This window comes from Oratosquilla oratoria, chromosome 28 (genome assembly GCF_046742065.1).
Source record: "Oratosquilla oratoria isolate Oo_2021 chromosome 28, ASM4674206v1, whole genome shotgun sequence".
In the NCBI taxonomy this organism is placed as follows: domain Eukaryota; kingdom Metazoa; phylum Arthropoda; class Malacostraca; order Stomatopoda; family Squillidae; genus Oratosquilla; species Oratosquilla oratoria.
This window is the reverse complement of record NC_134804.1, coordinates 46,587,163-46,599,840: the sequence shown is the minus strand read 5'-3', so window position 1 is coordinate 46,599,840 and position 12,678 is coordinate 46,587,163. Positions and strand designations below refer to the sequence as shown.

At 41.6% G+C, this 12,678-nt stretch overlaps 1 protein-coding gene across 21 annotated transcripts in view; it reads left to right on the top strand.

Annotated features, from left to right (window-relative positions):
* LOC143040394 (anoctamin-1-like) overlaps positions 1-12,678 on the top strand; it is a 62,130-nt gene extending 49,452 nt beyond the window's left edge. For 18 of the 21 annotated variants that reach the window (XM_076211431.1, XM_076211420.1, XM_076211425.1 and 15 more), the window contains 7 exons: positions 66-303; positions 2,081-2,143; positions 3,846-4,051; positions 4,482-4,639; positions 8,375-8,480; positions 10,084-10,149; positions 10,546-12,678. In XM_076211431.1, coding sequence (XP_076067546.1) covers positions 66-303; positions 2,081-2,143; positions 3,846-4,051; positions 4,482-4,639; positions 8,375-8,480; positions 10,084-10,149; positions 10,546-10,773 — 1,065 coding nt within the window. In that variant the 3' untranslated portion in view covers positions 10,774-12,678. The remainder of the gene's footprint in view (positions 1-65; positions 304-2,080; positions 2,144-3,845; positions 4,052-4,481; positions 4,640-8,374; positions 8,481-10,083; positions 10,150-10,545) is intronic. The other 3 variants (XM_076211430.1, XM_076211439.1, XM_076211424.1) reach the window with 1 other exon arrangement.

The window sequence follows — 12,678 nt, the reverse complement described above, 5'->3', positions numbered from 1 at the left end:
AGGGTCATTGTCTTTGACTCCTTTCTCTGACCTGTACATGGCTTTGCTTTACCACACTCTCTCAGTGTTCCCCTGGAGGCTGCCTCCTGGAATTGTCAGTGCAGTTGGCCATCATCATGGTGGGCAAACAGGCTATGAACACCTGTATGGAAATGGTAATACCACAGCTGTGGAAATGGTACAACATGCTGACTGTCCCAGAACAACAGCGAGAGGTTCACAGAAAATGGCCGAGGTGGGCCAAAGACTTCCGTTTGGTTGACTTTGATCCGCGGGGGCTGTTCCCAGAATACCTGGAAATGGGTGAGTGTTTAGAATAGATTAAGAGTGTTCAAAGTGAATTAGTTCATATAGTAGAGTAGATACATAGTTCAACATTTTCTCAACTTTGTCAATCCAAGTCTATTCCCACACTGAATAAACTCTTGTATTTTAAAGACTAGTGTCCAACTGTCACTAGCCAAAACAACTATAAGATACATAAAACACAATATAGTAGAATTCCATCTTGTGTTAAAGTCAGTGCATTGGTGAACATTTGAAATAAATTGTCCTCTATATATCTTAGGTTAAAGTTGGCCCTAGTTGATCATAGGTAAGAAATGACCATGAGTCATAAATGTTACAATAATAATTTGTCAGTGTTGTGGTGGGTAGGGTAGGGGAAGATAATAATACCGCCATGGAGGATTAGAGGTAAATACATTGTCTTGTAACCTTCAAGTTGGCAGCTACATGTATAACATGTATCCTTTTTGTAATAGGGCATTTTTGTCGGCAACAATCATCTAGTACCAAAAGATTACACTCTGGACTCCTCCAAGGAGTAAGACTCGAACCTACACTAGTCAGCCTATTTACAAGTGGTTATCCAACACCAAATCCAGAGCATATCACCAAAGTACTCATGAAGGTAGACCTTTTGATAATAACCCACCACAGTAACTACAAAATAGATACATTGATCACCCAAACTTAATTAGACAAACTAGAACAGAACTACATGTATTGACTTGGGTACCCCCATTATGTGATTTGGTTAAACGTCACAAACACCCCCCTGACAGTGGGCTTTGTAGCGTGGAATTTAAGAAACCATGCCCTTGGTTCAATTCGCCCTGAGCAGGGTTCGAATTTACACCATCTCGACCTTTGCCGCAAGTAACAGTGCCCTAACCTGCTTGGTCCTTGGTACATGGAGATAGAACAGTGGCGCAAATAAAATTAATTTGAAGCCTACCTTAGAAAATATCAGTAACATTGATCACCCCAGGCAACCATGAATTAAAGAAGCATTCAACAGTGAAAATGGATGGCCTACACCTCCCATTGAACAGGAACCCATAAATCCTGGTTCTTACTTTTGACACATGTCGTTCAACCTACACATCAGACTTAACATCAACAAGAAAATAAAGATACTAAAAATGGTAACAATGACAGGTTTCAATCAGCAGAAGGAAACTCTATCAAGAGTTCAACTATTTATAAGAACCACACTTGACAATGCCTCCCCAGCATAGTTCTCCTACAATCAAGAATCATAGACACCCGAGAAACTACACAAAAAGGTATTAAGAGTAGTAACAGGATGCACAATAATTGCCCCAATGGAACATGTACACAGAAAACAAAATCCTCTCGGTAAAACAACATCTGAAACATGGGAGCATGTAAAGTAAAACATTAAAAAAAAAAAGTATGAATGAATACTTAGAAGTGTGAGATTCTTTAGGAGGGCTGGAAATCTAGGGTCAGCTTTGACGCAAGGTATATGAAAATAGATTTTTGGCCATAGATAGGGGGATTGATTTGTTGGTGAAGTTGACAGGTTACATGAGGATATATGATACATATGTAAGTATGTTTGTATATACATACAAGTATTTATGGTTTACCAGATAAGGGGGTTCAAACTGGTTATTAATAACACTTGTTAAATCAATACCATAGAGATCCATTTTTTGTTAAATCAGTGCAAAGCATTTTGGCATTACAGTAGCTCTGAAGTATAATCGGGCTACTTTAGCTATTATGATAATGTTAGTTCAGTCATTGATGTGGCGCAGCTTTTCTACAGAATGTGCTGCCTGTCATCACCCGTTAATACCCATTGGTGTTACGCCTAGCCTGCTCAATAATGGTAAGGGAAGTTGTCTAGTACTGAGTCTGGACCCTTCCCTACCCCTATGGATTTTATGTTAAATGTTAACACCTCTGCCAGCCAGGAGACTTGCTCTCTCTCTCGCTCTCTCCCTCACTCCCCCGTACACTTCAGCCAACACACTATTCCCCACAAAGTGAGGTAGCTAGACTAGGGAGAGAGAGCATCATTGGCTCAAAACATACTTGTATGTAAAACTGACTTGATGTAGCATTTAACCCTGTAAGCTTTGTGATGTACTACGTGATCCTGTTTTGTGGTTAGTGTGTTGTTCAGATAGTGGATCGATGCCAGACTGAAGTGGGAATAATGACCAAATAATTATATTCTCCTCCAGGCTGGAATCCAGCACTGAATTGTAGTTGTCTGGATCTAGCACTTGCTCAACAATCTGCAGTTGTATTGGGACTTAAACGAAAGCTTTTATTGTTTTAAGCCAAAATGCTTTCACTGAATGAGATAAGGTTTTATTGATTACTGCATATACGGTATATAATTCCGTGTGCAATCATTATTGATAGATTAGAGCCCCCATCCATCCCCAAAAGGATTTATTCCAAAATAGTCATTGGCATGCTGAACTAACAGTTCCTTACTCTAGAAGTGTTTTTCATTTTCCTCAGTAATACATACATATACCAGCGGCTTTTACCCCCCTTACAAGGGAGGTACCCAAAGTCAAAAACATAAATCCACTCCCATCCACTTCATCCCCACATATTCCACTCCCATTCACCATCCCTCCCTCCCTCCCTCTTTTCTTGGCTCCTCCTGGAGGACAGGTCATCCCTGTATCTCTCCCACTGCCCTGGATCAGAAGGAATGCAGCAAGACACAGCACATCCACAGCAAGGCCACTTCATTTAATTGGCAACCCCGATCCCTGTCCTCTCATGTAGAAAAAGAGAAGACTGGGAGAAATCCCTTTTGGCTGTGTCAAAATACCATTCACATATACTCCCTCATCCCTAACCCCACTTGCTTCCTTGCATCATAGCATCATCCATACACAACCCTTCTCCATTCACCCCTATCTGTCTTCTCTCTTCCTTCCTCAACAGACATCATCCTCTTTCCCAGTGCCCCTTTACCCCATCCATCCATCTCATCCTTGGTCACTCCCTCCACCTCTGCCTTCCACACCTCTTTTACTGATTTTTCTTTATACATTCTTTCCATGTGTCCAAACCATCCCAATACCCTTTCATCAACACTATCTTCCAACACCTGCGCTCTCCTCCTCACCTCCTCAGTAATACTAATGATTTTATTCAGTTGAGGGTGAATCTTAACCTGAAGAGTGTCTCACTCCCTTTAGAGGAATGTCTGATCCCTGTAATCTTGTGTCAGGCTTGTGATTAAATATGATAATCTAGAACCTGCAAAAGTGAAGTCCATAAGACACCATATGCACCTCGTATAGATATTCGAGAAGTATTCATCATTTTGTCACTATATGAAAAATTTATATTTGAAATGCTGCAATAACCACTCAATTAGTCAGTCTATCAGCCTAGGTCATATTGCAATTATCTACATCATGGGTGATTTTAGTTCATTGCAGTAGATTCAATTTTATATGCAACAGTTGTTTTATGTCTAGGATTTTGAAATGAATTGATACCTATGTACACTGCTTTGAGACGATTATGATGTATATATTTTCTTTCTCTTCATACAGTCCTCCAGTATGGTTTTGTTACCATTTTCGTGGCATCATTCCCATTGGCACCACTGTTTGCCTTCGTTAACAACGTCTTCGAGATGAGACTGGATGCTCGGAAGTTGTTGACGCATTTCCGACGGCCAGTGTCGCAACGAGTCAAGGACATAGGAATATGGTTCAAGATTCTAGACTCAATTGGCAAGTTAGCAGTCATTACAAATGTAAGTTCTTGGTATTCTCATGTCACAAACTTATATCATACACACTTGTGTATGCACACTCACTCACTCAAACAATACATGAGTTCAAATCTAGATATGATATTTGGGGATCAAGGATATAGATTAAGTTAGAATTGTACATGAATTTGAGGCTCGGTATCATAAAGAAATTAGAGAATAGGAGACAGGACCCAATGAGTATTGCTCTTTTCCTGTATACTATAATTAGGTAAATATGCACACACATCCCTCATTATCTCTCTCTCTCTCTATCTATCTCTCTATCTCTCTATGTGTGCCATTATTAAGGGAAATGGGTCGGCTGTCTACCTTCCTTATAAGGGGGAAGAAGCCTATTGGTATATAGATAGTAATGATGAGCAAACACTATACTTATGTTCCACTACTGATAGATTTTTGTCTTTTTCAGGCCTTCATCATTGCATTTACCTCAAACTTTATACCAGAGTTGGTGTATCGCCATGTTGTGTCGCATGACAAATCACTCGGTGGCTTCCTCAATCATTCACTCTCAGTATTTGATGTTAAGGACTACAAAGATTTTGATAATACAACAGATTTTTGTCGGTAAGTTTATAATTACCTCCCCTGTGTGTGTGTGTCTGTCTGTCTGTCTGTCTGTCTGTGTCTGCCCATCAGTGTGTGTGTCTTGTCTGTGTCTGTGCATGTATCTCTCCCTCCCTTTCAACATTGTTTCACTCACTCCTAACACATCCATCTTTCTTCTTACAAACATACCTCCAATTTCTTTTACTCTATGTACCACAGTTGCACACATTCGATAACCCAATTAATATAGTCTGTGCACTCCAAGGAGTTTGTTCAGGGTGTGGTATACATCATGCCAAAAAAGCCTTAGTGCATGCCTCTCTCATTTCCCATGTGCTATTTGAGAGATATATATATATATATATATATATATATATATACCGGTATATATATATATATATGCTACCCATCTCACCTGTGACATCACACCATAGCATCATGGGAAAGAACACTACCACATGTCACAGAATTTATTCAACTTATACATATACCAAGGCTTTTTCCCCCTTCCAAGGGAGGTAGCCAAAAAGGGAAAGGCATAAAAACACTCCCACCCATTTCATCCCCAAATACACTCCACACCCCTCCCACCCTTCCTCTCATCTGAGCACCTCCTGGATGACGGGTCATCCCTGCACCCCGCCCACCGCCCTGGGTCAGAAGCAGTGTCGCAAGACACAGTACATCCACAGCAAGGCCGCTTCATTTAATCGGCGACCCCCCCTCTCCGTCCCCCTTTGCATATAAGGAGAGGACGGGGAGAAATCCCTTCGGGCTGCGTCAAAATTTACTCACACATACTACCCCACCCCCCACCCCCCTGCCCATTCCTCCTCATGCAGTCACAACATCATCCATATACAACCATTCTCCACTCACCTCTGTCTTCCGTCCTCTCCCTTCCTTCCTCAACAGACATTCCCCTCTTCCCCAAAGCCCCCTTCACCCCATCCATCCACCTCATCCTAGGACATCCCCTCATGTTCACTCCCTCCACATCTGCCTTCCATACCTCTTTTACTAGTCTTTCTTCACTCATTCTTTCCATGTGTCCAAACCATCCTAATATTCTTTCATCAACCCTATCTCCCAAATCCTTTTTCACCCCTGTTCTCCTCCTCACCTCCTCATTTCTCACTCTATCTAGCCTAGTAACCCCCGCCATACTTCTCAGACACCTCATCTCAAACACATTCAAACTCCTTCTCTCTTCTTCTCTTATGTTCCACGTTTCTGCCCCATACAGTGCTGTTGGCACAATCATTCCTTCATACAGTCTCCTCTTCGCATCCATTCCCAAATGTCTATTTCTCATTACACTCTTTAAACCACCAAGGCATTTACTCGCTTCTCTCAATCTACATTCTACCTCCACCTTCACTCCACCTTTTCCTGCTACACTTGCACCCAAGTATCTAAAACTATCCACTTCCTCCAGTCGCTCTCCCTTAATGTTCACTTCCAGTCTACTGCCACTTTCACCCCTTGTACATCTCATCACCTTACTTTTACCCACATTTATCTTTAGCTTTCTTCTATCACATACTCTCCCAAACTCTGCCACCAGCTTCCTCAATCCCTCCTCTGACCCTGCCACAAGCGCAGTGTCGTCCGCAAACAACAGCTGGCTCACCTCCCACTTTTCTCCATTTTCTTTAACCATCTCCAATCCCTGACTCACTACCCTAGCATTCACCTCTCGCACCACCCCATCCATGTATAAGTTGAACAGCCAGGGCGACATAACGCATCCTTGACGAAGTCCCACCTTTACTTCAAACCACTCACTCTCTCCATTTCCAATCCTAACACATGCTCTACTACTCACATAAAAACTCTTGACAGCTCCCAAAAGCTTTCCTCCTATCCCATAAATCTGCATAACCTCCCACAGTGCCTTTCTGTCTACCCTATCATAAGCCTTTTCCAGATCCATAAAAGCCCAAAAAACATCCTTCCCCTTTCCTATAGCTTTCTCACATATCTGTCTTACCACAAAGATCTGATCTACACAACCTCTACCCGTCCTAAAACCACACTGTTCCTCACCAATTACTCCTTCTGTTCCTCTCCTAATCCTCTCAATTAAGATTCTCCCATAAGCCTTCCCTACTACACTCAACAAGCTAATCCCTCTGAAATTACTACATTCACACTTGTCCCCTTTTCCCTTGTAAAGAGGAACTATACAGGCACTACTCCAGTCCTCCGGTACTCTACCCTCTCTCCAGCAAACATTAAATAATCTCGCCAACCAGTCCACCATCACTGAACCTCCCTTTTTCAGACATTCTGCATGACATCCATCCAGACCAGGTGCCTTACCTGCTTTCATCATCTTTACAACTGCCTTCACCTCATCCTTCCTTATTTCTCCTCCATTCTCCTCACTCATCACTCTCATTTTCTTCGTATTTCCCACTGCAGCTATCTTTCCTTCCCTATCTTCCTTCACATTCAGCAACTCCCTAAAATATTCTGCCCATCTTCCCCTCACTGCCATCTCTTCCATTATCAACTCTCCATCTGTACCTTTTACCTTTTCTTCCCTACTTGATTCGCCTCCTCTTCCTCTCTTAATTTCTTTCCAAAACATCTTTTTATTACTTTCAAAATTTTCTGTCATACTCCTACCCCATTTCACATCTGCTCTCCTCTTTGCCTCCTTTACCTTTTGCTTTACTTCTCTTTTCTTTTCTTTGTACGTCTCATATGACTCCCCTGTCCTCTTTTGTAACCAATCTGTGAATGCTCGCTTCTTCTCTTCTACAACCTTCTTTGTTTCCTCATCCCACCATTCACTACCCTTTCTTCTATTTCCCCCTGTCCTTCTTGTTCCACACACCATCCTTGCACACTTTAAGACTCCCTCCTTGAACCATCCCCATTCCTCCTCCACACCCATCTCTGCTCTATCCTTTACTCCCTCCCACTCCTCCTTCAGCTTCTTTTCGTACTCCTTCTCCTTTTCCTTTTCATTCAAGGAGTTCACTCTAAGAACCTCCCTACCTTTTGTCCCTTTCCTCCTTCTCCATCTATCCTCCACTCTCAGCTTACCTTCCACCAAAAAATGATCTGATATTCCCCCACCCTCTCCCCTTAGCACATGTACATCCTTAACTCTTCCTATCATAATCCTATTTACCACTACACAACTTATGATAATCCTAAAAAGTGATACATTGTATTATACAGCTCCCTTTACTATATACAAAAATTAAATCAAATAAAATAGCACATAAAAGGGAAATAAGAGAGAGTGACATGTACTAAGGTTGATTTGGCAGAATGACTAGTAGTAAATCACAATGTATGGTACACTGAATGTACATCTTGGAGTTCACAGACTATAGGGTTCCATTTGTAGTCCTCCTCCCAGACCCAAACAGTGGAGGAGCCCTGTGATGATTACTGATAAGAAACTGGTGCAAAATTAATTTTTGCACCAGTTTCTTATCAGTAATGACCAATGTTGACCCAACTCGAGGCATCTGAGGTCATGTATAACAGCTGCTATCGTGCAATTGGATGCTCAAAAGCTGTCTATACCCAGAGAACCTTCCCAGTAGGATTTTCCATTTGTAACAAATGATGTCACACTCAGACATTTACAGAATTTCAGATAAAGGATTTTTGTTCTGTGTTTAGACGTAAGCTGTTATATCCAGATAAACTTGTTAAACAACTGTAAAGAACATGCTGAGCTCAAATACTTTTCAGATCTGTTACATAAGAGTATATGACCCATTACAGGTATCCAGACTACCGTAACCCTCCCAGCACTCCGAGGGAATATGACTATGCTCCAATCTTTTGGCACATTTTAGCTGCTCGATTGGCATTCGTTGTTGTTTTCGAGGTATGTATGATATCTTGCCAAATTATTAGAATCCACTCTTATATAATGATATATATATATATACATATGTATATATAATGTGTGTGTGTGTGTGTGGGGACGGAGAGGGGGGGTCGCCGATTTAATGAAGCGGCCTTGCTGTGGAGGTGCTGTGTCTTGCGACACTGCTTCTGACCCAGGGCAGTGGAAAGGTGCAGGGATGACCCGTCATTCAGGAGGTGCCAAGATAAGAGGGAGGGTGGAGGGATGTGGAGTGTATTCAGGGATGGAATGGGTGGGAATGATTTAATGCCTTTTTCTTTTTGGCTACCCCCCTTGTAAGGGGGAAAAAGCCTTGGTATATGTATGTGTGTGTGTGTGCATGTGAGGGGATGGAGAGGGTGGCTGCTGATTAAATGAAACAACTTTGCTGTGGATGTACTTTGTCTTGTTGCATTGCTTTTGACTTCTTCAATGGGCAGGATACAGGGATGAGCTGTATCCATGAGGAGCTAAGATGAGAGGGAGGAAAGGGTGGTGGATGGAAATGGAATGGGTGGGAGTGGGTGCATATCTTTTGACTCGGCTACCTAGGCTGGATAGAGTGAGAAATGAGGAGGTGAGGAGGAGAACAGGGGTGAAAAAGGATTTGGGAGATAGGGTTGATGAAAGAATATTAGGATGGTTTGGACACATGGAAAGAATGAGTGAAGAAAGACTAGTAAAAGAGGTATGGAAGGCAGATGTGGAGGGAGTGAACATGAGGGGACGTCCTAGGATGAGGTGGATGGATGGGGTGAAGGGGGCTTTGGGGAAGAGGGGAATGTCTGTTGAGGAAGGAAGGGAGAGGACAGAAGACAGAGGTGAGTGGAGAATGGTTGTATATGGATGATGTTGTGACTGCATGAGGAGAAATGGGCTGGGGGGTGGGGTAGTATGTGTGAGTAAATTTGACGCAGCCCGAAGGGATTTCTCCCCGTCCTCGCCTTATATGCAAAGGGGGACGGAGAGGGGGGGTCGCCGATTAAATGAAGCGGCCTTGCTGTGGATGTACTGTGTCTTGCGACACTGCTTCTGACCCAGGGCGGTGGGCAGGGTGCAGGGATGACCCGTCATCCAGGAGGTGCTCAGATGAGAGGAAGGGTGGGAGGGGTGTGGAGTGTATTTAGGGATGAAATGGGTGGGAGTGTTTTTATGCCTTTCCCTTTTTGGCTACCTCCCTTGGAAGGGGGAAAAAGCCTTGGTATATGTATGTATGTACCTTCCATGTAAGGGGGAAAAAGCCCTTTGTGTGCGTGTGTGTACATATATACATACGTACATATTTCTTCCCTGAAAGTCCTATGGGCCCACCTAATGGCCATAACCAGTTTACCTTCACCTGAGAGCCATGGGTCCTCTACATGAGAGACCTTGGATTACGTCCTCTGGGCATATAGCTTGTACAGCAGTATAGAAAGGGCAGAGAATTTCAAATGACAACTTGTAAAGTGTACCGGAGGATTCTCCTGTATATGCGTCTTTTGAGTATATGACACAACATTGCCGGAAAACTAATCCCAATAGATATATATTGGAGCTTCCCCCAATCTCAAAAGCTATAAATGTAAAATTTGTTTTCCAGAATATTGTATGTCTTATCATCATGTTCATCAAGTGGATGATCCCTGATATGCCATTCAGACTACAGGTAAGATATTATTGAGATTAATGGTTCCTAACTTTACCATGCCTTTACTTTACTTTTTGTAGGATGAACATGCAAAGAGCAAGACCTTTAGTCCCATCACTGTGTTCCACTTTGTCACATTTTATGACTTACTTGGGAATCACTATAGCAGAATTCCTATACCTAAGTAATATCATTTATCAATAGAATAAATCTACACACACACACACACACACACTCTCTCTCTCTCTCTCTCTCTCTCTCTCTCTCTCTCTCTCTCTCTCTCTCTCTCTCTCTCTCTCTCTCTCTCTCCAGTATTGACAGAGTTAATAATCTTTTTTTATGGTTTCCTCAGAGTCGCTTCCTTATTGCTTATACATGGGCCTTTTCTAAGAAGTTGTTCTCGTCTTTTTACAGGAACAAATTCGTCGAGAGGCTTATCTCACCAATGAGCTGATTGTTGAGCAGGAGTTGTGTCGTGCTCGAGGTGATTTACTCAGCGTAGATGCAACGCACTCACCTCGGTCAATGCTCAGAAGACAGTGCTCCGAACCTGCTAGAAGAGGGAATAACGCCCCTCAAGACGTACGGTTTAGACTCGGGTCCTCGACGGAAAATAGTAGTGCCGGGGTAGATTTTGTGTAGGGAAATTTATGAAAATTAAATCGTCTGAACTTGGGTTAGTATTAAATGTCAATGTGCTCATATTGCATGTAACTCACTTTTTTTTTATAGAATCGGATCTGTTAGTGAATTTGTTCAAAGGCAGCAATCTTGTGTTCCTGATAGTGCTCAGTCATCAGCCCAGTAGATTGGTATGTTATACAATAATGCGTTCACATCCTTTTTCTTTAAATTTTTTATATAAGCATTTACACAAACATTGTTTTAATATTGATACATTTACAGTATTGGTATTTCAACATTGTTAGATAAAAAAGATAAATAGAAATAAGTCGGAACTGAACTTTGTGGTGGTGCCTGAATCTATTTTTACGACTTGAGGTGATATGAGTGACAACAGACTTTTTTGTTTTTGTCTTACGACAAGTGATGTAAGGAGTGGCAAAAATCGGTGTTACCAAACTTAAAATACATTACTATATTTGTTTTTACTGCCTATTATTTTTAATTTCGTAGATTAGAATCTCGTAATATTGATTTCCTCTTCTGGTGCTTAATTTACATACATGTTCCTTTGGTGTACTTAAAAGCGAAGATGAATTGGTGTAACTATGGGCTAGTGTAGCCAAAGATATATTTGCATGTATTGACCTGAATCTTCCTCTTTATTTTGCTCACCTGCAGTCTGGCCTGTTGCATTTGCTTCAGCTTTCGTAATATTTTTCCGTGCTTCCAACCCACCATTTTATATTGATTGCAGGATCCAGTAATCCATCAGTTACTAGTGGTACATTCATATAGAACACAATCAAAAAGATGCCGTTAACCAAAACACTAATTACCTAATTTGTGAATATCAAACCAGCTTCCATGATACCTTCCTGTAGATAATGTTTTTTTTTATTTTTAGAACAAGAAAATTTCATTGCCGCAATCCTTTGTAAGGTCTCCCCAGCAAGCTAGAGGGCAGACATGGTTGGGTAGTGTTAGCCTATATAGCAGTGGTTCCTAAAGATTTTTAGCCTCAATACCTCTAGGTCCATCCCCACCCCTCACACACACACAAACAAACAAACAAACAAAATATGAGTAAAGATTCAAAGTACTGGGTCTGCAAACTTTGTAAGACTGAAGAGAAAAAGGTGATATGATTAGAGTACTCATACATACATACATACATATACCAAGGCTTTTTCCCCCTTACAAGGGAGGTAGCCACAAAGGGAAAGGCATAAAAACACTCCCACCCATTTCATCCCTAAATACACTCCACACCCCTCCCACCCTTCCTCTCATCTGAGCACCTCCTGGATGACGGGTCATCCCTGAACCCTGCCCACCGCCCTGGGTCAGAAGCAGTGTCGCAAGACACAGTACATCCACAGCAAGGCCGCTTCATTTAATCACTAAAAGGGATGGACTGCATAGATTGAAGAGATCTGATTACAAATAGAAGGCCTCTAAGAGGTCATGGGATCAGATTAAGAAAGACCACATATTTAAAAGATGTGAAGAAATACAGTTTTCCATATAGATGCATAAATATGTGAAATAGCTTAGAAGGTGATATAGCTCAAGCTCAAACATTACACGAGTTCAAATCTAAATATGATATTTGGAAATCAAGGATATAGATTAAGTTGGAACTGTAATTTGAGTCTAAGTATGTTAGAAAATTAGAGAATAGGAGGTGAGACCCAACAGGCATTGCTCTTTTCCTGTATACTACAATTAGGTAAATACGTGCACACACACACACACACACACATATTTCTTTCATCAGTTTGTTACTCCAATATTTCTCACCTCCAGAAGTTTTCCACTCCTTCCATGTCACTTATACACACATAAAATATCTCCTCAGAATTATATTTTCATTCTTTTTCAATATGGAGTGATTGACAGGAACACAATTCTGTCAGAACT